Source organism: Rattus rattus, chromosome 3 (assembly GCF_011064425.1).
Source record: "Rattus rattus isolate New Zealand chromosome 3, Rrattus_CSIRO_v1, whole genome shotgun sequence".
Lineage (NCBI taxonomy): Eukaryota > Metazoa > Chordata > Mammalia > Rodentia > Muridae > Rattus > Rattus rattus.
The window spans coordinates 30,093,840-30,121,532 of NC_046156.1; the positions used below are offsets into that span (position 1 = coordinate 30,093,840).

General features: G+C 49.3%; 1 protein-coding gene across 2 annotated transcripts; it reads right to left on the minus strand.

The window, feature by feature from the left end:
* Nucleotides 1-5,099: 5,099 nt before the first annotated feature.
* Pitx2 (paired like homeodomain 2) lies at nt 5,100-24,745 on the minus strand. 2 transcript variants are annotated; one of them, XM_032897347.1, is made up of 4 exons: nt 24,494-24,745; nt 20,750-20,805; nt 8,857-9,062; nt 5,100-6,364 (listed from the first exon to the last, which is right to left on the minus strand). In XM_032897347.1, exons 2-4 carry the CDS (start codon nt 20,793-20,795, stop codon nt 5,801-5,803), a joined length of 816 nt encoding a protein of 271 aa, XP_032753238.1. In that variant the 5' UTR covers nt 20,796-20,805; nt 24,494-24,745; the 3' UTR covers nt 5,100-5,800. The 2 variants fall into 2 exon arrangements, with proteins under 2 accessions (XP_032753238.1, XP_032753237.1); XM_032897346.1 differs by lacking the exons at nt 20,750-20,805; nt 24,494-24,745 and adding an exon at nt 9,931-10,738.
* Between the last annotated feature and the right edge of the window lie 2,948 nt (nt 24,746-27,693).

The window sequence follows — 27,693 nt, forward strand, 5'->3', positions numbered from 1 at the left end:
GGTCCAAAAGGTCCTGCCCAGCTGCCCCAGGGCCTTTGATAATTGACCACCAGTTCAGCTATGCTGGAGAAGGTGATCGAAGCCTGGGAACCCCCGCACCGGGAAGCCGGAGCCTGGAAGGGCGGCCCAGCAGTCTCAGACGGGATCCACCCTTTTGTCGTAGAAACGCTAAGACCCTACTTCGTCAGACGAGGTCAACTGACTCCATTTCTGGATTTCAGCAGGGACCCGAGGGCCTGCGGCTGGTGAAGCCCTGGGAATGAAGATTCACCTGAGGCCCAGAGCCCGCAGAAAGCTTTTATATCACTTGATTTTGTTTGATATCACTTTCTTTTCAAAGAGCCTTGGGCTCTGGCAGGCAAAGAAAATGTGTCCCGAGGACGGCCTGCAGAATCCCCACCTCCGTCCGGAGACCTCCCCTCCCCATCCCCGGTGCCCGCACAGAGCGAGGTGAAGCTAGCTGGCTGGGAGACAGGCGGTCCAGCACACGCAGGCGTCAGCGTGAAGTGACGGCCGCCGAGAAAGTACTGCTTCTCCATCCGGAAGAACAGGGAAGGATCTCTCTCTCTCTCTCTCTCTCTCTCTCTCTCTCTCTCTCTCTCTCTCTCTCTCTCTCTCTCTCTCTCCTTCCCCCCCTCCACTTCGTGCAGACAGAGCAGGAGAATAATTGGAGTACCACTTGGCTGAGTTATGAATCACGATCTAAATTCTGCCCTAGTGTTCTGTCCCGGACATTTAAAAGGGTTCTAGGTGTTACCATCTCAAACGGACCTCGGGCGCTGCAGCTAGCTGCTGGCCTGAGGAAGCAAAGGGGCTTTTCTAGTTCTTGAACGAGGAAGTTGTGGCCAAGTCTCTAAGAAAAACAACCCCAAGACTTAATCTTCGTGCCTCAGCATCCAGCACTACGGGCCATTTTCTAAATTGCTAGGATCGGGAATAGGAGGGGGAAAAAAAAACAGCAAAAGAAAACAAAGTCAAACCTTGGCTGGGTGCAAAGAAGACAGTAGGGCGGAAAAGAGGAGAGTGGAAAACTGAAGGAGACCTCTAACATTTTAACCAGAAGATTAGGCGAGCTGGATGGGAAGGGATCCATCAAAATCACAGGGCGCCTCCCCCTCCCACACGTACACGCACTGGTTGGCGAGCAACTAATTAGTCTCGACTTCATTTAGTCTCCTTTTAAAAAGAAAGGGGAGGAAGAAAAGCAACCCTGCAACACTATCACCTCAAAGTAAATACTTCTCCACACAGTCATTGAATGTTTTTAAAGCGTGTTTTAAATTAAAAAGGAAGCTAGATGGTTCTATTAGGCGTTCTTCAGCTAAGTAGCTTAGACTTCAAGTATCTCCCCCTTTCTACAACTGCTACAGTACATCACCACAAAAGGAGTAACTGTGATTTTTTTTTTTGGAGCAATTAAGTAGAATTAACTACTTTAATGGGGGTACTTTATCTCTTGCAGGACTTCCTTAGTCCCCAAACAAAATCTAAAAGCAACATTTACATAAAACGAAAAGAATCCAATACAAAAATGAAGTTACGCATCCTAAACACAGTAAATTCTACTTCTAATCTTTTCAGAAAAAAATAAGCAAGAAAGAAAAACCAGCAATGAAAAGGTCTCCCTTTGTGGGGAGGCAGGAGAAAGCAAGAGGGGACAACTTTGAAGATTAACGTAAAACCTCCCCCTGCCAATGTCTGCCTAGGTAAATCACTCATGTGTTCACAGTGACTTTAAAAACATCCCCTCTAGAATTATTTTTTTTTTTCCGGATTGAATTCAAACACAATGGCTTGGGAGGATGGGCAGGGAAAGATGTTTTCTTTCTAATTTCTCCTGGAAAACAAAAATCTGCTACCAGAGATCTCATTTCTTTTCAGACCTGCTTCACCAACGCAGTCCACCAGTGTCTCCTGCACGTCAGGGTGCTTGCTTACGTTAACTGCCGTTCGCTGGGGGTTTATAAATCAATCAGCGGGAAGTCTATATTCATAAAGACTCTGATCTGGTTACATTCCTCCCTTTCTTCTCAGCTCTAAAAAAAGTTAAACCTCCCAGCCGGGACTGCTCAGCTAGTTCAGATCTCTGGTGGGCCGACAGAGGCTGGGGAGACGGGTGTCAGAGACTCGTGGATTGGGATGTGGATTGCAGAGCAGACCTTTGTTTTGGTCACCGCCGTGACAGGGGGTGGGGAGACTGTCCTCTTTCCAGAACGCGCAGGAGTTTTATAGACGCTCCTTAAAAGGGTTCGCTGCTCTCCACGGGTTAATTTATAGGGCTTTGAGGAATATTGGGACTTTAAAGATGGTATTTTTTTCTCCCATTAATTTGTTGGTGGTGTTGTTACACTCTAAAAAGGACTCCTGGTTTCAGTACCCAGGGAGATCTGGGGCAGGAAAAACTAGGTCAGGGAGAAGCTGATTCCTCCTCTAATGAGGTTGCTTATGGGGCTGGGGCTTGCCACCATCTTTCCTTTTCAATTGCGTTTGTAAGCAAGTTGAGGGCATCAAATCTGAGAGTTAGGAACAGGGAGGGGATAAGGATGTATGTGGGCTTTATACACCATTCTCCCAGCCTCTACCTAACCTGAATCCCGTATTAGAAGAATGCCGAGTTGGGGCCCTAAGAAGAAGTTTAACTTTAAAAAGAGAAAATAAAATAAAAACACAGTTATATTGCAGCCATCATGGTGGGTGAAAGTTCAAATGTGTAGCAAGTGGACGAGCAGGACCCACAGAGCCTATACCACTGTAGGGCTAAGCAAGGCCCCCTTCGCTGTAAGCCCGGTTTGCTCTGGCCCTCCCTGAGGTGCTTCCCTGAGTGCCTAGGCCACGGAAGCCTGTCTCCCTCACTAAGCTCTCGCCATGTTTAAACCCACGCGGAGTGGGGGGGGTATCTTCATGCTATAGATTATCTTTAAGTTTCCTTTAAGCACTTTAATACACAACTAGCTCAGAAATCATTAAGAGACCTAGAGAAGGAGAAAAAAAAATACCCTAACACTCACCGGTAATAAGTGTTGACATGCAGCAAAAATCGATTGAGTGGAACCGTGGTGGTGGAGGTGGCGATGGCTGGAGGGGGGACCCGGTTAGGAGCGGGAGGGGCAAGGGGGCGGGCTCCACCCGCTCGGGATCTAGGTTTCTCCGGCTCCAGGGGAAAGAGAGGTGCTGCCGGGAGGGTGAGTTGGCTGTGAATCCTGGACGAGGCCGAGGCCGAGTGGAAGTCCAGAGAAAGTAGCTGTGGTAGTTGAGTTGAGGCAAGGCCTATCTTTTGTCCCAAGTCCCCGCCCCTCAATTGAACATCTAAAGTCGGGGAAGTGATAACTCTTCCATTTGTTGTTTTACATTGTTTTTGCAGATTGGTTTTTCTCTAACAGAATTCTGCTTGAGCCAACAAACTAGGCCTTAGATTCACCCCTTAAACATGCGCTCCCAGCTCACCCTTGATCAGTCTGGCAGGAAAAGCAAAATAGGCCAGCTGCCCTCTTTTTGTGCTTCTAGGCAAGATCCCCAAAATCTTCCACACGGTTTGCTCCCCCTCTCAGCTCTCCCCAACCGCTCAGAGAGACACTGGCTGGCTCCCTCCCACCCGCCTCCCCGGTTCCAGAAGTCAAAGTCCACCTTTGGTGACCGCTTTCCTCTCCACTGCTCTCAAGTGAACAAGGGCGGGAGGTGACCCTCGTCCAAAGGCCTCCTATCTACCCCACACCCACCGCGTGATCCCGCAACAGGACTGGGCGCGAAGCTTTCAAAAGAAAGAAAAAGAAAGTTAATGTGCGCCCCGAGCAGTTGATCTTAAATCGGGGATATTATCTGCGATCTGTTTAAGCCGCAGCAGCAGGTCCTCACAGAACAAAGACTCTGAAAGCTCCTAAGTGAAGTTTCGGTGAGATAAAAAGCAACTTAAGCGTAAAAACACCGGTTTTCTCGGCTTCAGAAAACCGGAGGATACTTTTCTATCCCAGTTCCTTGGCTGGTGTTTGTCCTAGCATATACTGTGGGGGTGGGGAGGGGGAGAGGGAGAGTGTGTGGGGGGCAGGAATAACAAAAGACCTCAGAACATCCTCTGGTGACCTTCCCAGCGCCTAGGCGATGAAGTCTTAGAGAAGTAAGCCTTATTTGCTACTATTGGTTACGAAATCAAATTTCACATTTAACAAAAAGGAGCTAAAAAGCTGGACTGGAAGGAGGAGCCAGGGCTTAGAGTTCTTTCAAACACTCACGTGGACCTCATTCCCTGTTTAGATGTCAGAGGATAGAAGGGAGGGCCCAGGCTGTAATTCATCTTGATTTGCCTCATTGTCCGGCAGTTTGCAAACTATAATCCTGTATAATTTCAGGAACAAGCAGGTTTAGAATTAATGGGTCAATATTATTTAAAACAAAACACAGGGGGCATGACCTTTGCCTCAGCTACATATTGCTCTACAAGACTCAGGAAACCCCACTCTAACCCCTCAACCCCTGGGCTCTTTGACACAGGGAACCAACGGGCTGTAGTTATTAGAAATGGTCTTTGTTTCTTTTAATGTCTCCCAAGGACTTGAAAATAGTAATACAATATGAATGAAGGATCTCTCTACTTAAGCCTCAAAGATAAACGTGGAGGCCTAAATATTTTGAACTGAAGGTGTTTCCTTGTAAATTTATTATAGATGTGTTCCTTCTAAGAAGTTTATGTATACAAACTGTACATGTGCACGCCCTCTCATCTTGTCTCCCGAACAGTTTACTGGGGGGGGGGGTTCCTTCCGACCCAGCAAGCTTCAGCCTCATTCCAAGCTGGTTGGCATACTTCAAAACTTCTCTCACCTTTCTTCTTCCTCTGGTGTTATTTGCTAACAACAATGACATCTGATGGATTTCGGCCAAAGACGAATCTGGGGCATATATACCAGCTTGCAGCGTCCCTGCCTCCTCCCCCTCCCCCCTTTCTTTTCTTTTTTAGTTTCTGATGAATGGCTAGGATATATTTCTACTGAATTTAAATAGTGCCTTGTACGTTGGACTAGGCAGGCAGAGGAAACTGGTTTGTTTTGGAGTCAGTGGCTTCGACACCCTGGCCAGTTGACAGAGAAAGGGAGAGAGAATCCAGACCAATTTGTATGCGGTATATTTTACTCCCAAGAAATAAAACACATTTTTTTCATATTTGCTGAAAAGTAAAACAATATCGTACGAAATGTTATACACAGGATAGGTTGTACGTAGCAGTTTCAGAAACAAGGCATCCACCAGAGAAACTACTCTAAAACTTATATTCACACATTTTTTATAATAATAATATGTTAGAAACATACAGTGTGGCATTTAGTATATACATTCCTTTGCTCGCAAGCGAAAAATCCTAACTGATTCTGGATAACATGCTTTATTTTAAAGCCTAGCCTTTAAAAACACTGTCGTGAGAGTACTAACAACTGCTTTTATAAAATTAATTTGACATTTCGATATATATACATCCTTTCAGTCATTTTAATGTTAACAATGCTAAACTTAAAAAATAACAAGCTTATAGTAATGTTAAAATGTCATATCCAGTCAAACATTTGTTGGTGCACGCGTCCTCCAACTGTTGGGAATACTTTCAGCGAAAGATGGCAGACACTTGGGGGCATTCCTTTGAAATCAAAGGCGCTCTCTCTCTTTGAATTCAGTGGTTTCTTTTCCTCTGATCTCTTTCCCCCACCCCTCTTTCTCCCCGTAGTGCGCACGACCTTCTAGCACAATTCTCAGTCTTTCTCGGGCAGAGTTGCCCACTCCGACAGTCCTCGGATCCCCGCGCCCTGGGCGCGGTTCACACCGGCCGGTCGACCGCGTACTGGCAAGCACTCAGGTTGGAGGCCGGGTTCTGCACGCTGGCGTAGCCGAAGCTGGAGTGCTGCTTTGCTTTCAGTCTCAGACTGGCCAGGCTCGAGTTACATGTGTCCCTATAAACGTACGGAGGAGTCGGCGGCGCGTAAGGACAGGCGGGCGTGGGCACCGCGGAATTCAGCGACGGGCTGCTCAGGTTGTTCAAGTTATTCAGGCTATTGAGGCTGGAGCCCGGGACGCCGGTCACCGCGGAGGGCACCATGCTGGACGACATACTCATGGATGAGATGGAGTTGGGCGGGGAAAACATGCTCTGGGAGGAGAGGGGATTGACGTTCATAGAGTTGAAGAAGGGGAAGCTCTTGGTGGACAGAGACGCTGACGTGAGGCCCTTGGCAGCCCAATTGTTGTACGAGTAGCCGGGGTACATGTCGTCGTACGGCTGCATGAGACCATTGAATTGCGGCCCGAAGCCGTTCTTACACAGCTCGGCCTGCTGGTTGCGTTCCCGCTTTCTCCACTTGGCCCGGCGATTCTTGAACCAAACCTGGGGTGGTGCGGATAAGGAAGGAGACAGAGGACACAGAGACAATTAGGTTCAAACTCGTAAAACTCATTTAAAAATAAAGTACCAGAAGCCAACCTGGGTCACACTGGACCTTGTAAGCGCGCACACGCTCTTGCTGCCCCTGGCTCCAGTCAGTCTACACCATGCGCCGTGAAAGCCACTGAGAATAGCTAAACCGCACTGGTGCTTGTCCCAGGCCTTAGTAAAGCTCTAGAGGCCTCAGCCGCTCCAACCCCGGAGTCTGGACTGTGAGCTGAGACACAGAAGTCCAATCAATCGAATTCCTGGAGGCCTAAGGGCCGCTTGATCCTCTAGGACCTCTTTAGGGTCCCAAAACAGTGTACAATACACGGGACCCTCTCAGAACCTTGCAAGCTTGCTTCCATTTCAAAACCACCGATCCAGTAATGAGGACCAGGGGCCTCTTCCCACACAGCCCCTCCCTTCCCTCCAGTATCTCCAAGCTCGCCCCCCCCCCCAAAGCCCCCACGCCTCTCCGAATGCGCTAGGACCCGGATGCCCTAGAAAAACAACCAAATAAAAAGCTAAGGACCACCTCGTAGTCTGCTCGTTAAATTCCAGGAGCTAAGCACGTAAACCGGGATTTCTGAACCAGTCACTGTATGTAGCCCTTCACCTCCCTTCACCTCCCTTAGTTTGATCTGTACCACCTTCCTCTTCCCCAAACCTAGCCAGCTTCTGGACACAGCTTAGTACGGGACTAGAGCTGTCTTGTGGATTTGCAGGAGGCTGGCCGGTCCCCCACCCGCGTCCGGTGGCCTCGCCACAACCCCTCTTCCAATCCACACTGGGCCCCGCCAGTCGCCCCAGAGAGCGGCTTTTGTGTATTGGAGAGAGGCCTGGCTCAACAGCCCAGAGCTGACAACGGTGATGTTTCACATTACACATCTCTGTCGCGCCCAGCCGTCTAATCCGCTTTTTTCCCCTCTTTTCCCTTTCATTCTTGATTTCCTTTTTTTCCCTCCCCCTTCCTCTTTACACCCGATTGCTATAAAAAGCAAGCCTCACGGACTTGGCTGAAAAAGTAAGCGCTTGGAAGCAGGCCGCTGGAGCGCGCACCCGCTGCAGAGGAGCCGGGGCCTAGGAAAAGCCGGTGGGGGTGGGAGGGCTCTCCCCGGGGATTTCAGTGAAAGACAAATTGTGTCTTTATTTTAATTACTTGTCATTTCTACTCCAGGCCTTCTAAACTTTGCCCAGGCGAGAAGAGTACGTGCAGGTCCATCGTTCCCTGATGCTAAAGAAAGCTAAAGAAAAGACTGACCTTGCTCAAAACCACGCGGCCCCTGCACGAGCGCTGGCTCCGGGCAGTTAAACTAAAACCACTCCCCGCGTCTTCCCGGCTTCTTTATCTGCCGGCATTGCCTAACCTGCCACAGAGCTACACTGACTGTGTCTTCCTTCTCTTGGCTTTGAGAATACGCCTTAGTTTTCATTTTTGTTGCTGTCTGATATTTTCTTTATTTTTCTTTTCGTCCTCCCTCCCCCACCTTTTTGCTTCCTTTCTTCTACACAGACCGTGTTTTCTAAAACAGCAGGCTCTGGAGTCTGCTGAGTTCCGTTTTCCTCTTTCAGAATCTTAACAATCTTGGACATTCCAACGGACCGGCGTTAAACCAGGATACTGCTACTGGGTAATTTATTTAAACTCTTTTTTTTTTTTTTGCCAGTCCATAAAGGGCAGATTTGCTACAAAGTAAAGGTAAGCTCTCTTTATAAATCTATGACTATAATTAAGCAAGGGGTGTGAGTACAGCGTTCATTGAGCTGAACTTTCTCGAGGAGATAAATAAACCAAATTGAAACGTCTTTCTTCTCCTTTTTTCTAAAAGCGCTAGCAGAATAGTCGTTACTTCCAGGGATTACGAAACTAGGTGGTAGAGTGGGAGAGAAATCTGAATAGTGTGAAACCCGCCCCGGCAAAGACCTGCGAGCAACTCTTGCTAGTCAAGGGAGAAAAGGCTGGGCCGGGCTGGGCCGGGCTGGGCCGGGCTGGGCGCGAAGGTTCTCCAGTGAGGCCAACCCTTGCGTGTTTCTGGAGGGTTTTCTTGTTCTAGGCGCACAGGTTGGAGCCTGTTCACAGCTCCTGGCGGGGAGGGATTTTATTGGCGCTTGTCTGGCGACGGCAAGCCGGGAACACAATGCCCTTTGCTGAGGAATGCCCGCGCAGCTCAGCTTGGGAGGGCGCCGGATGGGCCGGCAGAGAGCGGGTGAGGCTGTCGGCGCCTGCGCCAGGGCAGCTCTGCCTGGGAACCAGGAGCAGTAACCTCGGGCACACTCGCCGCCTGGAGGCCTTCGGCCCTTTCTTCTTCTAAAGTGGCTTCCCACCCGCGTCCTTAAGGGGTGACACTGCCTTCCACTCACCACTCCTACTCCCACCCCTGATCTGCAGGCTCTGAAGTTTGGCAAGGCCTCGGCCCCCTAGTTTTCCCAGACTGGGTGCTGGCTCCTACCCGGACTCGGGCTTCCGTAAGGTTGGTCCACACGGCGATTTCTTCGCGAGTGGACATGTCTGGGTAGCGGTTTCTCTGGAAAGTGGCTTCCAGCTCCTGGAGCTGCTGACTAGTGAAGTGAGTCCTCTGCCGGCGTTGCCGCTTCTTCTTAGACGGGTCCTCTGCGCCCACATCCTCATTCTTTCCCTGCTGGCCCTTATCTTTCTCTGAAAGAGCAAAGCAGAAAGAAACACAGTTTCGGTCAGATTCCCGTCTGCAAAACGCGACCTCTCAACCAGAGAGGGTGGCAGAGGAGGCCAAGAACCCCGTTGCTGGCGGGGACAGGGCTGTACGCGGCGCCTCCGTTCCGTAGGGAGCGCTGTGTCTGGGGGTGAGCGGTGAAAGTGTGGGTGTGTGCGCCCCATTTCCTCCCCTCCCCCAGAGCCGCACGTTTTATTTACACCTTTATCTCACTGAGGCGGTACATTCATTTTTTTATAGCCTTTGCTCAAAAGTATACACAGTTGAGAAGAAACACATCCTTTTAAGACACGAACACGCGCGTGTTTTACGCACAACTTCCCAGACCCCAATCCCCAAACCTCAGATTTCCAGGAGGTTTTGGAAGGTTAGGAAAGTGGGTGTTAGGATTCAGGTAGGAAGGAAAGTCCACCAGCTCCTCACGGCGTGGGGAGGTATGCTAGCTAAATAATTTTAGACATACTTTTTAAAGGAGTGAGTCTCCCCGGGAGGTTAAACGCTAACAGGAGAAGGGGGACAGAGTTGGGGCGGCCTCTGAACGCCCTTGAATAGAAATGCTGAGGCATCTGTGACCCAAGAAACTGAAGATAGATCAAGGTAGACTCAGCGGCGTGGGAGGGATTACTAGCGCCACAGGAACCAAGTCGGTGGGGGACTGAATGGAAGGGACGGGGTCACCAGAATCCAGGCTCCCGGAAGTTCTGCCTTGAGCTAACAGAACGACCACTCCGACCACGCCTTCCCTAGGAGGGGGCGGCTTCCTCGGGGGTCCAGCCGGCCGGGAGGCGCCAGGGGGCTGCGCTCAAGTGTCCGTGGGGCAGCGCGGCGCCTTACCTGCGACTTCAGGGCTGGACGTATCGGAGATTGTATGCACCTCCAGTCTATGTTTGGAGGCGTCCAGGGAGCGGGGCTGACCAGGAGCTAGGACCGAAGCCATGGCTAACGCCTGGGTATGGTGACAGAAGGGTGAGGAGGCGGCCGACAGCTTAGTCCCGGCTGCTCGGTGCTCCAAGGGCAGCGGGCCTTTCATGCAGTTCATGGACAAGGGAGTGCGGCGCCCTACGAGTCCAGGGTTCCCGCCAGTCGAGCCCCGGTGGCCGCCGGTTCTGGGTAGCGCTCTAGGCGCCAAGTGTCCCCGTGTTAGCCGAGACTTGTAGAGCCAGGGGACGCAAACTGCAGAGTCCTCCAGCCAAACCGCCCCTGTCTCTTCTAACTGCAGACTCCAGCCAAACAGAGTTCGGCAGCCGAAAGTCAGGGGGCCAACGGAGACTTGGGGACGTGGGCAGAAAGGGAACCGCTGCGAGCGTCTTTAGGGAGCCGACTTCCACGATCCAAAGCGAAACAAGAATGGGCAAAGACCCTTTTCTTGCCTCCCTCCCTCCCCTAGATACCCCTCCAATAAGGACAGCACCGAGAGCACTCTGCCCGCCCCCCGCGCTGCAGCCCTGACAGCGAAGTGTCAAGAGTGACAGGGACAGGTAGCTGATATTAGATCCCCCGCGGCGGCTGCAGCCGCCACGGCCTCTGCGCGGGCCTCAGAGCACACCCTCCGCGGCTCGCACGCACACCCCCTCGGGCCGTCGAGCTGGAGCCAGGCCCCGCCGCAGCTCAGCTCCAGACACCCCAGCGAGAGACCGGCAAGATCTGCGGCTCCGCGTTTCCCTGTTGGCCTAACATCTTAAAACCAGAGGCGGGCTTCCTGGTGGCAAGACGTCACTCTGCGGCGGCCCTCCCCAGCTCTCCCCGCCTCCGCCTCCTCCCAGACCCTTCTTCGGGTCGGAGTGACGTGGCTCCACACCAATCGCGAGGCCCCGAGCCGCGGCAGAGGGATGGTTCTGTCTGCACCTATCAGCAGTGCGAGGCCCCACTAATTCCTTGCGGTGCCCACCCGGTCTACACAGGCGCGCTCCTGGGAATTCTGCTCCTGCCCAGCCAAAGGCTATTCGGCTTTGGTTAGGACTGTAAGGTGGGGGAGAGGAGACTTGGAGTCGGGTTAGGGTAAAGAAGAAAAGTGGAGGACCGACATCAAGCACCCCCTCCCTTTTGTGTCTCACCACATCCATTTCTAGACCAGAGCGCCCCCCCCGCCCCCCAAAACCCCGGGTCAGGACAGAAAGGCGACGTGCTACCTAAAGCTAACGTTGAAAAACACCAGCAAATCACCTTTCTCATCTTAATTCCGCACCCCCCCCTCCATTCGCCTGTCAGGTGAATGTCGCGCTAATCTGAGGAAGCTTTACTTTAATTGCAAAGAAGACAGAGTCTTGAAAAGGCAGGCTAATAAATTAGAAATCGAGAAGAAAATGGACCCGTCAAAAGAAAATTACCTTGACTTTAGTCGAACAACTGCTTGGTGGTTCACTCTGGATTTATACATGAATAAAAAAGTCGCCTCAAATCACGTCCCCTGTAATGCTTATTAGTTCCCAGACAGAAAACTCACAATAGAGTAGAAACCCTAACCCAGCGTTTTCGAAATGCTGAAAGCTTATCCATTCTACTTAACGTTGATTAAGACACATCCTAGGTCTTTCAAATTCCTTGTACACTGTATTGAGCTCGTCCCAGCCAGAGAGAGAGCTATGCTTTAAATTCGACTCCCTTGTTTACTTTATTATCAATCAGATTCAAATCCAGGCTTTAGCCGGTAGAATCAACAACCTTGAGCTAATTATATAGAAAATATGCCTTAATGAATTTCCATACAATTAAGAACGTTGCCAAATGACCAATTTCAAGGATGATTTTTTAACAGTCATTTTCTTTTCCTAGGGAGCTCAAGGCTGTCTTGAATCATTAAAGCACAATTACACAGAAACAGTAGATTTGCACCAGGTTGGGGAGAGCCTAGAGGACTGCCCAAGTAGGCAAAGCAAAAATCTCTTTCATTTGTATCAAACAAAACAGCACCCATGGAGGCATCAGCCCGTGCAGCAAAGAAAATTTAAGTTCCAAAGGTATAAATTCAAACGCATTCAAAATAATTTTTCTAAGTCCTTTGTGGGACTGGGGGGTTGGGGGAGGGATTCTGCTCAGTGTTGGAGCACCCGGGAGGTTCTGGGTTTGAGATCTGGCAAACACACACACACACACACACACACACACACACACACACACACACACTCCCCTTTTGTCCCTCAGCCTAGCTGAAGAACACATAGTAATCTACTCCCCTCCTCGGATCTCTGCATTTGCGATTGTTTCACAGTGGACTTAGTGTTATCTTCCCTGAATGTAATTTGTTTGACGTTATAGTCAATGATTTGCAGCGCCAGTATAAGGAATCTTCAGCAAACTCCCTCCTAGCTCTTACTCACAAGACTGGGGAAGTTAGCCTGGCACTAAGCAAATGAAGGGGTGACTGCAGATATAGTTATAACATCTGTCTCTCTTTTACTCTTACCTCCCAACACTACCAACAATCCTTCTCACCTTAAATAGAACCAAGACCACCCAAAGGGCCAAATGAGAATTATTTCCAGTCTTTTCACACTTTTGCCATCCCACTTCAAGAATTTAGATATTTAGGCATTTCTTTACAAGGTTTAGCTCAGCATTCTTGGTTTTAACCTTTATTCTGCCTCACCCTGTTCTACACACATAAACACGCATGCACCTGCTCAGCAGAACACACACCCTTGTGTCAGGCCTGAATTAGCTGAGGCTCACACATCCAGCTATATTAGGTCTCGAAACCTTATCACTAAATTATACACATTACACCAGCAGCCTGTTGGTAAAGAAGGTTAAATTAATTTACATTCTGCTCATTATCTGGTGCTTAGATGACGCGTTTTATCCCTGAGATTTGGCGGGCAGGAGAATTTCCTCCTCAGACCTCACAGCGTTTCACCGAAGACAATGTTCTTACATTTGTAGTGGTTTTTAATCTGATAAGACTCTAATTTGCTTAAGTCTTTTAAATAGGGGTTTTAAATGTTTCTAGCCATTTTCTTATTGAATTTCCTTTAATTCCCTCAAGTTCATAAAGTATATGCGTAAAGTAAACATTTTCTCCCATGCACTTGCCAGCCAATGACCTATAACTAAGTCAAGACGAATCCAGATCGTTCTATCCAATATGTTTACTAATCTTATCCTAGTTTCTTCTTTTAAACCTCAGTATAATTGTGGGCATCACCATACCATATCCCACAATGCTTCGTTTCATGGTAGACTCTATTGCACCAAAGAATAAAAGGTTCTCTAATTTTATAGGCATATTCTTCTTTGCCTCAAGATTTGAATTCTGGAGTGTGGCAAAACAGTAGTTGTTAATGACGTTTGTTCTGTTTTTGAGGCTGGGAGCTTTTTTTTTTTTTTTTTTTTTTTAAAGCATTTTTTCCCCCTGCAAAACTGAGAAGTTGCAAAGAATCACACAGATTTTCAAGGTTATCTCCCATTCAACCTAGAGGTTTTCAGCGTAAGCTCTGGCAGTCCCACCCCTGCAGTAGAACAGTCATATAGGAAACTACACACAGGGAGGGGTTCAAGTAGTCCCCCAAATGGATGGAAAACCCAGGGTTAAGTGGTAGTTCTCCCTTAGTGCCAAAGTATGGGAGATTTTGGAAAGACACAGATGCACATAGCCAAGTCTAAATAGAAATTTAGATTGTGTGGAACAACTGAGGTTGAGAATAAAGACATCCATGCTGATTAAAGTAAAAACAGAATTGCACATCATTGATGTGTGTGTGTGTGTGTGTGTGTATGTGTGTATATTTGAGTACACGCATGAACACACGTATGACACACAAGTGATTAAAAATAGTTTTTAAAAAATATTTTTCACAGTCAACTGACCCTCTCCTAACTTGCTTTATACTTGCCAAGCAGTCATGATAGGATCTCCACCTTTCAAGGACCTAAAGGGTTCATGCCAGAGTAGGTGTGGAGGTGTATGATGGAGACCAAGAAATGCTCCACAATGATGTCACAGGTGACATAGGTGAAGAATGGGTTGTAAGTCAAATCACACTTGTAGGGAGTTCAGCAATCCTGTGAACACACGTGGATTCTTGATTAGCTCTAGAAATGATGGTGACTTAAGCTGTCATCAGAGTTTTCTATTCAAGGTTAGGAAAATAAGGAATGGAGCAAGGAGGGAAGGAAGGAGGGAAAGAAATGAAAAAGGAAGAAGAAGAAGAAGAAGAAGAAGAAGAAGAAGAAGAAGAGAGAGAGAAGAGAGAGGGAGAGAGAGAGAGAGAGAGAGAGAGAGAGAGAGAGAGAAGGGAGGCTTGGGCTGTGCTATATGCCCTCTTTAAGGCCAAGGTACGGAAGCTTGGGGTTTGGAGGCACCGTAGTCACCTTAATTGGGTTTTCTTACTTATTCTTTCAAAGAAAGACCCTCCGGGTGGGAAGTATGTGACCCAGAAGTGTCTTCAGCTGGTGTTTGCCACCGATTACCGGTCTTAAAGTCTTATTTAATTTCACACTCTTTAGTGTTAGTTGAGCAAACTTCTTCCAGCCACCCCGGTGAGCGATGAGCAGTAGGTCTGGGCTGTCCGTTTTGGTAGATGCAGAGTATGGCCTGGGACCCAATCAATCAATCAATCAATCAATCCTCAAATTTTGTAAAGACTGCCCTCAGAACTCACCTGGAAGATGGCTCAATTAGAGGTCTGCCTGAGCTGTCAGGCTATAAAGGGGTGTGTGTATAGCATTGCGGAAGGTGGCTCAAGGACTTGACCTGGCCAGGACTCAGCCACGTGATGGGTAGTGTGTGTGTGTGCGCGCGCGCGCGCGCGCGTGTGTGTGTGTGTGTGTGTGTGTGTGTGTGTGTAAGAGGAGACCTGGCACCCCATACCTAGAAAAGTGACTTCTTATCCCCTCTTTCAACTGTTTGCACACAAACCAGGCTTGACTGCACCCCTACCCCGAACCCCAGGAGAGTGACCTCCCTCCCAAATGAAAAGCTTCACTCCGGATGATTTTTTCTTGTTCCGTAAATGAAAACAAAGCAAGACATAACATAAAACAAAAACAAAAACAAAACAACATCAACGACACACACACAGAAAGGTTGGGTTTGTTAAAGACTCTCTTCTGTTTCAGAAGGCCAGAGATTAACTAACACTCATCCACTGCCGCCTTATGAAAGCATACCCGTGTTTCTGCTCTCCCAGCCCGGTCCAACATTGAAGGGGTTGGGGTGACAACCTTGGGGGGTATTAGGGTGCCAGTGGGAGGTATCCCCCACTGCTCATCGAGAAAAGCAGAAGTGACTAGGGCGGGGAAGAGGATGCTGAAACCTACTAACCTAAGAGCCGTCAATACCCCCTCACGTATTTGCACCTAAGTAGGGCAGGTTTACTACACATTCACTTGTTTTTAGAAAGCATCAATTTACTGACCCACGAGATTGGTATAGCTAAATGTGACTTGTTGTCGGTGTGGAGAAAAGAGGGGAAAAGAAAGGGAGAGAGAGAGAGAGAGAGAGAGAGAGAGAGAGAGAGAGAGAGAGAGAGAGAGAGAGAGATATTCAGGAGAGGAGAGAAAAGCTGAGAACAGCCCAGCCAGGAAAGGAAAGAAAATGAAAATAAATACAGATATCCAGGTTTGGAGAGAGGGAGGTGCAGGGGCTAACTGAAGTCACTTAAAAAATAATTGGATTAAATCAATCCCCTCTCTCCAGCTCATGTTCACCTCCTTTTCCTATTTCTCCCACTCTCCTTTCTTTCCCAGACATGCTGGTAGCTAACATTCGGCATTAGTTGCCATGGTGACCATAAATCACATAAATCCAAAAATACCCACCTATAATCTGAGATGAAGCTTTTATTTCCCTAGCGAAATAATATTTTAAAAGCTGTCAGCTGACAAAAGAAAAAAAAAGAAAAAGAAAAAAAAAGAAGCCCACCTCCTTGTAGTAACCTTAGTAATGTATTACTCTAAAGGTTTAAATTAAAATGTCAGCCTGTTCAAAACATGCTGGGAGAATCTTGGGCACTCTCCATGTCAGACCCTCACAAAGTGACTCCACCACTCCTAATGGTACTTCAGCACACAGACACACATTCTCTCTCTCTCTCTCTCTCTCTCTCTCTCTCTCTCTGTGTGTGTGTGTGTGTGTCTGTGTGTGTGTGTGTGTGCGCTCAAATGCACATGTTCCAGGATTTTCTTCCCCTTTGCCCCAGCTACTTTAGTCTAAGCCAGGTTGGTAAAGGAAGGGAGGGTCCTAGATCCAAAAGAAGCCGGGTCCAGTGCTGAGGTTCTTAAGGGACCCTTTGTGTGGGGGTGATCCTCGGATGGCTTTTATATGGGGACATCTTAAAGAAGAAGAAAAAGAGAAGAGCTCAAGAGAGAACTGCATTCTGGAGCGCCGAGTCCTTGGTCGAGTTCTCTGGTTAGTGAAGCCCACCAAGGATGGGTCTGGTCCCCCCATCCCTGCTTTCTTTCCCAGGGGAAGAAACTTTCCCAGTGGGAGGGGTCTGTGGCTGCAGTCGCGCCTTTTGTCTTCTAACTTGGGCTGTTGTCTTTTGCCTATCTTGGATTACAGGGTATTCGCCTAGATGAAGAGCCATTAATTACCCATTCAGTCAATATTAGGAAGACGACAAAGCTTTTTACATAGGATTAAGAAGACATCAGATTGTTCCATTAGTATATTCCTGCTCACGAATAAGCTTTCGTTATACATTTCCTTTTCCCCGGAGTCGCTCTAACAACTGCTGCATATATTAACAGCAGTCTGTGTGGAGTAACAGCCTAAGCAGCCTAAAGAAACTTTGTGTGAGAATGGAATGGTTGGGAGAATCGCCACCTGCAAAGAATGCTTGCCACCGACTGACCGTCAGGGACTGACTACCTGGACATCTGGTACAATTAACCGCTGGGGGGCGCGGGTGTTGGGGGTGGTGGTGGTTGGAAATCACCAGCAGAGAGGAGGCTTCTGTCAATAAAACTGCAGGTTTAATGGTGGAGGTGGTGTTCAGTGGGGGAAAAAGAAGATAAGTGTCACCACCCAGTTCTGTCGCTTTGCTTTTTCAAGCTTCAAATCTCCTTCACCTAGCACCTGCACCTTGCCTCCTCCTTACAGCCAAGATCTCTCCACTTTCCTACACAACCTTCTTCCTCGGGGCTCAGATCCCTCCTCCCGGTACCACCATTTTGCCTTTTGCTACCGAAGGTTTGAATGTCTCCAGTTAGAAGGCCTCCGCTTTAAATGGCTTCATAATGGAAAATCAGACGTGTGCTTTGGTGGGTAGATCAGGAGTCCACATAGCTCGAGCTTCGCCAACATTTTGCCGATTAAGTGAATGGGAGCCCAAGAGAGAAACTGGACCCAGGCAAGCACCAGAGTTTGCTCGCATCCTCCGAAGGCGATTAAGTCGCCACCGTGGTAGAAGGGGTGTTTAGGGACAGGGTGTAGGGGAGGGACCTTGGAGTTTCCTTCTGAGGGGGGAGGGAAAGGGGGAATCTAGGACTTGGGGCAGTCAGAATACTTACAGTCAAGCCTTTCTGTCAAAGCTATTTAAAAATTAATGGCATGGCTGGGGGTATGGAAAGCGGGCCGAAGAAGTACTGGCCGCCTGTCACAGGGCTAACTGGACAGGCTTTGAGGCCAAGCCGGGCAGCGGGCAGCGCTGTGGGCTTTATGCCCTACTCCATGGCAGGGACTCTCAACCATTCCGCACTCTGTTCTCTTCCTGAAGGTCAAGACCATTGTAGGAGTTCCTAAAAAAACGTAGCCACGTGAAGTGGCTGGACTTTGTTCCTTTCTATAAGGCTGGCCAAAATGCCTTCCTCTCCAAGTGCCAGGCCTGGAAACTCTGTTAACTCTCTCAGCCCCTACACTGCCTCCAGTTTCGAGTTTTGGGTCTGCCTTGGCTGGAATACGGAGCTGGGAGTCTCCCTTAAGGAGCCTGCAGCTGCGCTGTTTGAGGAAGAATAGGTGAGCTCACGGAGTATCCTGGCCTTCTCTTTGTCACTGCATGACACTTAAAAATATGGTTCTCTCTCTTTTTTTTTTTTTGAAATAAAAGAAACCTTAAAAGTACAAAAATAAATTCCAGTCAGAAGTTTGTACATTGTCTAAATTATTTTTTATAATCCTCAAAAGGTTCTTAACTTTGGTGACCAGTAGTTAGGTTTTTTTTTTTTTTTTGCCGTACTGGTGCATGTTATAATTAATTTTTTGATTTGTCCACACACACACACACACACACACACACACACACACACACACACACACACACACACACGCCAGCTAAACATCAAGGTTTTCAGTATGTCTTCCCATCACATGTCTCTTTTAAATGAATGCTAGTAAACACAGTTGGACAGCTTTTTTTCTTGGGTCCAAAAGATAGAAAAACAGACATTTTGGCAATATAGGGGGAGAACCTTTCATACACTATCCTAAAATAATCCACCTTGCAAGTAAAAGTCACAATCCCTCATACTAATGTCCCCCCCCCCCACACACTTTCTTTTTTCTTTCTTTCTCCTATTATCCAACGCGAATGCCAGGACACTTGACAGCGGGGACTGAACTCTGTAAGCCCTCAGACACATTCTACCTACAAGGACGATCTCGCACCCCAGACTCCTTGACGGGGGTGGGGTGGGAGGGTGGTGTCCTGCATCTATTAGTTACAAAGCAGGCCACCTAGCCCCAGAAACAATTCTTTTGGTCAACGAAATCGGGGTTGGAGGTGGGGGTCGAGTTCTAGGGTCACAACCCACAGGATGTAACTTGCCCTCCGCTGGGCAGCGGCCGGCCCTCCCCCCCACGACATCCGTACTGGCTTTCCAGGCCCGGTCAGGGCCGAGGCAGAGCGTGCACAAAGCAGTCTCCCTGGGAGTCCTCGCTACTCTTGATTTTTAACCATATCCCAAACATTCTCCGGTCTAATAATTTATTTTTACGACCGATTATCAAACAGAAGAAGAATTTAACACAGTCTTAATGACAGAAATCAGCCGACATTATCTCTGCATTGCCCCCATTTAACCCCTTGGGTTAATCCCGGACAAGTGAGCGTTTAACTGGCCCAGCAGGAAGACTGGGCAAGCTGGGGAGGGGAAGCTGCAGCTTGCTTTAGGCGTTTTTTGTTTCAACAAATGATGCTTTTTGGTCAGATACACGCAGAAAAGTCTTTGTTTTTTTTTTCTTAGTAATACTTTTTGTTTACTTGCCGGGAGTTCCAAATTACCCCCTCTGGCACATACTACGTTTGTGTGGGGGTTAGGGTCCAGGGCTGTGGGGGAGTTTTATCTCCTCACACAATCAAAGGTCAACAACCTCCTAAGGTTGGGCACTTAGTATGAAGCTTTCAAAACACAGGGGCTGGAAAAAAAAAGTAAGTTGGAATTTTATACGTATTCTAAATGAAGACCTCTCCTCTTATATATTCACATACATTATCTAAGGGCAAGTTTCTATTTCTCCAAGGCCTTCGCTGTGCGTGGGAGATTTTTCACCTTTTGCACAAGCCTATGGACTGGTCTAGGGTGAAACCAAACAATCAAGGAATCACGTTATCCAAGCCCAAGGCCTAACAGCTAGCACAGCAGGAGGGGCTCCTTGACAGGAGCTTATAATTGCTGCGGCCCTTATGTGCTGTGCATAGTTCTGTCCCCTGCTCTTTGGGGCTGTTGTCCAAACCCAGACCCTTCGAAGCGAGCCTTCAACACGACTTCCCAGCGTTCCTCTGGCGCGATAAACTGCTCCCAGCCGCCTGGGCGAGGCTTGGCTGTGAGCTTCAGGGACCGGGTGGGCCCTGGTGGTGCAGCGTGCAGTGGGACCAGGAGAGCGACAGAGGTCGCTGTTGGACCACTTTGCACACCAGATGCAGCGGCCGTAGTTGGCTGGGGCGTGCGCAGGGGATCAGACCACAGGGAGAGAGAAAAGGGAGAGGTGTTGGGTCTCAGGAGTGCAGTATAATTTGTGGAAAGGAATTAAAGTCCCTGGGACGGCTGCTTCGTGTTCTACCCAGAGGCCAATAGTCTAAGTTCTGCAGCGGGGGGACACCGGCTTTGGCGGCTTCGCCTGCCTGTGCTTCACGGGCAGCCCAGAGTCCGGGAGGCGGGAGCCCGGCTCGCGGCCTGCGCTTCCCTCCCCCTTACCATTGGCGCCGGGGTGCTGCCGCGGGAACAGCTTGCTGCTGGCTGCCTTTTTCCGGCTCTCGGGAGAGTCCGTGAACTCGACCTTTTTGATTTCGGAGTCTTTGGAGAAGAGACATCCAACGGCCGCCGGCTGCACGCCTGGGCCTTTAGTGCGCCCGCCCCACGTGCAGTGGCGGCGGATGCCAAAGGGCGAGGACAGGAGCCCCGGGCCAGGGTTAGGGGACGAGGCAGGTCGGAGGGGAAAAAGGGACAGAGAGCAAAGAGCCCGTTAGAGGAAGCACAGACCTCACGCCCAGCCCTCGGGCCCCCGGCAACCCAGTGAGGGCAGTGATCTGTCCCTGGGCCACCCGACCGGGCAGCTTGGAGGAGTGTCAGGGTAGTCCTCGCTAGTTTGCCTGAGCACAAGCCTCTCTGAAAGGGAAGAGCCACGGCTGTACTAGTCTGATTTTTCTTTTCGTCTAGAACCCCTGGAGAAAGTTCCAGTCTCTGGGTTCCTGGCGGCGGCCGAGCAGGAGCCTTCTCTCCGCTCTCGCAGGACGCAGTCTCCCTTCTAGGGACCCGGGCGGAAGAAATGAGCTCTTACCTAATTGCACACAGGCCGACACTAGTTTGCGACAATTGGTCTCCATTCCCCGTTATCTGCAAAACAGAAGAGAGGCACGACTTTGAGAAGTGGCGGCGGTCGGGAGCTGGAGGCTCAAAGGCAGCTACTTGCGCCGAGGACAGGATCAACTCTAGGTGTTAAGCCTTACTAGGTGCTGGGGGAGTCAGGTACGCTGCTCAGGCCGGAAAGCCTCTTGGAGCCCAGCAGCATCTTCCCAGCTTCGAATCCAGGACTCCCACCGATGTTTACCTGGAGGGATTATGTCCTCAATTGAAGGGGAAAAGGCCCAGAGGTTAGGAGGCCAATGAACCTACGAGCTTCTGGAGAAGCTGCGGGGACTACGTTCCAGGGCGCCTAGGCCTGGGAGCAACCTTAAAGCTTATGCACAATTTGGGGGTGGGGAGAATGGACTTCTCTTTGGAAAGATCACCATTCAATACGGTGTCAGTCAATTTGAGCTCAGCAAACATTTGCGGAAGGCCAGAAACAGCACGCCCGGTCGCACAAAGCAACTTTCCCTCCGTTTTCTGCGATTCTGAAAGGGAGGGACTCTCGGCCAAGGGTGCTCCAGGAGCGAGCTGAATTAGGGCCTCTCATCCACCAGGAGCCGCGTTTCCATATTTAGCCACACTTTTTCCCTGGAGATAATCATCCAGCCATTTATTTACCCTAAAGTATGATTTAAGATCGTCGAGCTGAGTTACACGATGGGCTGAGCGAGACAGGAGACCCGGGCAAGCGTTTCTGGAGGGGCCGCCAAGCCTAAACAGCACTGGGGAGGCTGCTCCTCCAGTTTCGGCCTTTCCCGTCCCAGGCAAGCTAGATCCTTTTCAAATTTCCAACCGCAGCTCAGACAGCCAAGCTTTTGACGCGGCCCCTTTTCTTTGCCACAGGCAAACCGGGAGAGGTGGGTGGCGGAGGGCTAGATGGAGTGGTTGCTTTCAAGACGAGAAAGGGAAGAAGGGTTTCTCAGGCCCCTTGGATCTTGGCTCCTGACTCCTGCTAACCAGGGTACGCCTGCGATCGGAGGGTCCTTTTCTCTTAGAGCCCAGGGCTGGAGGTGAGAGCGGGCATTGCCAGGCTGGTGGGCCGAGTTTTGGCCTGAGGTGCATTTTCACGCTCCTCAGCCTCTTCTGGAGCAATCCAAGCTCCAGGGGACTCTGGCCAAGGTCGTGCTGCCTGGAGGAGGGGCCGCCTGGTGTGGTGGCCTGGGGATCCAGGAGTGGGGAGCCACAAGCACTTTCCCCCCACCAGCTAATGAGACCCGGGTAGGGATTCTGCCGATCCTTGTGGACCCGTGGGCCCAGAAGTAGCAGTTTGGCGGCTCCAGATTTAGCGATTCTGCAGTAAAATCACAGGATTAGTCCCTGATTGAGATGTCTGTTCGGGAGATATTACAAAATTCATTATCACAGCTTTCTACTAACTCGATATGAAGTAACACAGATGGGATTTTATTAGTCCAGACTCCAAATGTTTACTTATGATAATTTCGGGGGAAATTTGCATGTCATCATCATTTCGATAATCTTTTTTTTTTATATGTCTGAACTGGCTGCATTATTAGCCGGTAGCCACAGCATTGCAGATGGCTACCGCAAATAGTTTTATTTATTTATTTTTTTCAAGGATTGAAATATACAGAAGAGAAAGACTGACCTGTAAGGTCTTTTACTACACATTCCCCCCCCCCCATGCTTTGGTGCTGAAGATCAATCAAAGCAACAAGAAGTAGAGCTTCAAGACCCAGTAGGCTTCAGCCCAAGGTTCGAAAAGATCAAGACGTGTTCCTTAGCTCCTTGCTACATGTCCTTGTGACTTTGAGATGTATTTTGCAGTAACGTGAACCCTAAGACTTTAATTTTATGCTCCGTAGAACGACCAGGCATAATACATGGATCCAGTCTAACTAACTGAGGAAGATTTTTTTTTCTTTAAAGAGAGATCTTCAAGTCTTATCTGATGATACTTAAACTTGCCCCATCAGGGCAGCTAACTAAATTGTGACAGACACATTTCACCGGCGGATTACAACACTGGTTTGGATGGCTCATCTGAACATTTTAGATAGGAGACGTTTCCTAATTTGAAGTTACTCTCATGCCAAAAGTTCACATCCTGGTTGGGATGTATATGCCAAGCAATCTGGTTTGGGTCAGCTTCCCATTCTATACTGTGTTAATGAAGCTCTACCCAGCAATTAGCACGCACAGTACTCCTCTGGTCAGGCGGACAGGCAAGCCTCAAGAAACAGAGCAATTTGCCTAAAAAAAATGATTTCTGGCGAGCAACACAAGGATGGAATTGTAGAAGAAACTACGGGTTCTAATCAGCCCAAGGGGGAAAATATCCTTTCCCATCTCACCCCAGAACCATTCGTGGAAAGCTAAAAAAAAATCAAGAGCATGAGGCCATGTGTTTTAAATGAACTAAATTGGTGTGATTAGCCAGCAAATTAATTTGCAGTGGGTAATCATTTAAGGAAATTAAGATACCACTTTAACACAGCTCCGTGTTTTACCCTGAGCAAGCTTTCTTTAAAGCTCTGTGGAATGCACGCTTCTGGAGCGTTGGAAGGCAGCGGTGCTCAACTTACAGGACAAAGCAGGGCAACTTAGGCACAGTTGTGCTGAGGCAACCAAAACATTCCATAAGGGAAGAGAGTAGCGACTTTGTTTTTAAACTAAACTTTGATTATTGGAATACCGTGCTTCACTTTCAACCCCACCACCACCAACAAAAAAGGCACATCCTCAATTCATTTCGGTAAGGAGCTTGTTTCTGTGAAATGATTGGTTTTAAGCAGAGTTGCCTCTAAATGATACTTCATGTGATCAAAACATCTTTGATTGTAACTAGTGATCTGAAAAGGATGCAGAGATCTCCTAAAAATTAAGCTACTTGCTCGTTAAATAATTTAGAACGTATGAATGCAGATTATTGTAATTCCTAATAGCAAAAGTCTCTCCCCCCATTTTAATTTGCCTTTAAAAAATACAGTAGCCCTACCTAACAGAATAAAAACAAAAATGTCCCAGCTTCCTAGGACAGTCTGATTTCTAAATTGTTTAGGGAAGGCGATTAAAGTGAAATAAAAGGGCCATATTTCCCTGGTTTGGAATCGCATGTTTTTACTTAGTTACCAGTTGCAAAATAGTTGCCTCCCCGCATCCGTTTAAAATGCATGTCTCGCAGTATAAGATTGGAGTTGACTGGTGATCAATTTAAAGGATTTATAATCCGAAGTAATTGTGCGGGTTGGCATGTAGGCCTGGCTCCCAGGTAATTCGCTTGGGCCTGAGAGGTCACTAACTGCCAGTTAAGATGGAATCTCTTTTTTCCAATAGGTAATGATGGGCAAGGGCTAATCTATTCCAGTAGCCGAAACTTTGTAGCTGGTCCTTTATCTTGAGTCAGCTAATCCTCAGCGGGAGGATTTCTCCCTACCCCGTTGGCATCGAAAGTCCAGGGAAGATGCCTCGTTTTAAATGCCAGCCATGTCTGGCTTCCACTCGACTTCAACACCCGGCAGGATTGTTCTAGTGTCTGCGATTGAGGACGAAAGGAACAGGGCTCTGGGAGATCTGTTTGCCAACTGCGCTACCTCGGGAGAAACAAGCCCGGTGAGCCACAAATCACACGCGGCGGAGGTTCTCCAAAGTGGAACAAATTTCCAGACTCGCATTATCTCACAGCTCTGTGGGAGAGAGGGCCTCCACTTACCGGCTACCGGAGAGAACGGCTGTCTCCCCGTCCCACCGCTTCCCAGGGTGACTGCCAGGCGGCCGAGGCTCGGGCTGCACAGCCAGCGCCGTGGAGCGGGTCTGGGTGGAACCGCAGGGATCCTGAGGGTGCCAAGTTGCGAGAGGGTCCACGCTGAGGGCTGCTAAAGCTAGCGGGTGCGGGCAGTTTCTGTCTGCTGCTCTCTGGCTTTCTCTCTCGGTCTCGCACTCTCTCTCCCCTCCCTCGCTCTCATCCCTCTCTCTTCCTCCGCTCCGACTCCGTGTGCGGAGTGTCGTGACGTCAGCAGAGATTCCACCAAACTCCAGTGCACGGTGGCGCGCGGGCGGGCGGCCGAGCCTGCTGTATGCTGGGCGATCAAGGGGCGAGCACAGCGCTTGGGCCACTGAGGGGGGCGGGGGAGAGGATTGCGTGCAGGGGCGATCGAGGGGACCGAGAACCACTAGAACTGGAAGTGAGGCCCAGGGGCCCTGGAGGCTGCGGCCCGGGACAGATCCCTGGTGGAAGGCAGCGGGGGAGCGGGGCCGGAGGCAAAAAAAAAAAAAAAAAAAAAAAAAAAAAAAAAAAAAAAACAGGCCAACAGGAGCTAGCCCAGTAGCAGGAGCTAGCACTCAAGCTGGGGAGCAGGGGGATAGGGATGGGAGGGAGGGGACGAGGATGGGATGGAGGGGGAGAAAAAGGTCGCGCGTCAAACCCCTTCCGAATCTGAGTGGGAGGGCCAGAGCCTGGGGAGACAGAAACCTATTCGCGCGGAGCAAAATCTGGGTGACTTACGAGGAAGGGACAAGGAAAGTGGCCCATGAAATGAAACAAAGGGCAGTGTGCCTTGGTTTGATCCGGGTGAGGCTTCGGAAGTGTGGGTGTGAGTGTGCGCGCCTGACCTCCTTTCAGGCCTGCAGCGTAGAGGGCAGCTGGTTACAGTACTGATTGTCTACAGGGGCTGTGGGAGGGAAGGGAGAGATCCGCAGAGGGCAGCACTGGAGGTGGGTGGATGGATGGGGTGGCACAGGAGATGAGGACTGGAAGAAGTTAGAAAAATAGGGTGAGCTAGTGGCAGAAGGTGGGAGAACCACAGCGGATCGGTGGGGGGGGGATGGAGGAAGAGAGGAAGAGAGAGAGAGAGAGAGAGAGAGAGAGAGAGAGAGAGAGAGAGAGAGAGAGAGAGAGAGAGAGAGAGAGAGAGAGAGAGGTGTCACCAGACTCTGACCAGAGGCCTGGATTACAGTAAGGCAGGACTAGGACACAGTGTCTGAGGTCAAGGCGGGTGGATCAGAGTGTAAGAGCGCAGGTAGACAGGGCCACACACCGGCCAGTGTTCGGCATGGGATCTCTTGCTCAAGTCTGGGACTCTCAGAGTCTAGAATTTCCTCTGCTGTACCTACACTCAACAAGTTCACCCCGGGTCGCGGATATCTCATTTTTTAAAATGACGAGGTTAAGGTTCCTGACTGAGAGTGGTATTAAATTGCACGGGATGGGGGTGGGGAAGGAGCAGGAAGTTTCCCCCATTTGAGCGTGTGCTCTTGAAAGTCTAGAGTACATAAGGCTGGAGGGGCCTTTCCTACTCTAAAAGTGGCTCCTACTTCTAACTTCTTTTCTGATTTCCTAATGAGCCTGAACTTTGGAAACGAACAGGACATTTTGGCAGGGTCTTGCCTCTGCGTGCAAGGTCTGTAAATACGATTCGCCTGGAAGACCAGGTGTGAAGGCTTCTGCCAGGCATATGGGACAACGTTCTTTCGATCTCAAGGGCATCCTGTCAAGATACGTCTTAGGAAAATATCAGAAAATAGACGTACCTCACCGTTTGGCGTTTTTTCTCACTAATATTAATCCTTACTTGGGAACAAAACTCAACCAGACCCGCCATTAAAACTCATTTCTCCTTGGTCCCTAATAGAAAACAAAGTCCCCTTTAAAATTCATGCGGCTCTTCTTCCTAAATCAGCACACCGGGTCATGCAATTTGAGGACTATACGCTGACTCCTCTGAAGGATGCCCACGGGATATATATACGAGGGAAGCTAACCCAGGGTTACCGCACACACATCGACTTTCCTTTGAATTTGGGGGCTGTCTGGAGAATGTTCTGTGTTTTCTTGAATGACTCCGTGGTTTCAATTCATTGGTGTTAGCAGGAAAAACAGGCAAACAAACTTGCTCAATTTGTTTTGAGTGCCAAATCCCTTCACTTTGAAATAGCTAACAGTCGACAGATGGACTCGTTTTGTGGAAAGAGTTAGCCTCTTCAGCCTCCAAGAAAACCGATGAGAGATCTGCATTTTAAGCCATCTCTAACCTTGTAACATCCATGAAAACTCCAACTTTCTTTTCTTACTCAATGAAAACCCAAAGCAATGCTATTTAAAGGAAGAGAAACAGGAGAAAAACAGCCACGTGCTGTTTTTATTTTTATTTCCTCATTTTTTTCTCCTTCTGAGCCTTTTGGGGAAAAAGTATCTTCAACAAGTCCTCTCACCGAACTCTGGTCTCACCTCACCGGAACATGTCCTGAACAAGAACATTTTCATCTCTGTCCCATCCACTATTTTCTGCTGGGTCTCCACCCTCTAAAATAATGGGCGAATGCCCCACTTCTTTCTTTTTCTCCCTTTGCATTTTAGAGAAATTAAGAGTTGCTCCTAGTAGATCAGCCTGGCCAGGAGCTGCTGGCATGGCTGGAGAATCCCACAGAAAAGTGGGAAGAAGGTGGAAATCAAGACCGGCTTGGGAGCAGAGGAAAAGAGAGAGGGGCCGCGCTAGAGAGCCGCGCACGTCTGCTCAGACAACTCTTTCCCCACTTCCAGGATTCAGAGGTTTGCAGCCAGGGCTGGGGGAAGGGGCTCCGGGAAGCGAAGCGGATGCCCACTCTCCCCTCTCAGTCGGGAGTCTCCCCCACCCGGCTGGGTTAACCCCCAGAGTAGGCGGCTGCAGTCTCTCCGTGCTGAGCTGGGGTCCTCAGCAGCGCCCAGCACCAGTGCAGCTGAAGTGAGCAGCTGGTGGGAAATGCAAATGGCTCCTGGAGAAATAGAAGATCCAGAATGATTCTCATTCCCTCCTCGAGTGTGGGGAAGGAGCTGGACATACGTTTCACGCTCCTAATCCTTCTTTTACATTTTTAGTCATACTCCCATTAAACAACTAATTAATGCTCAGAATCACCAGGGAATACATTAGGCAT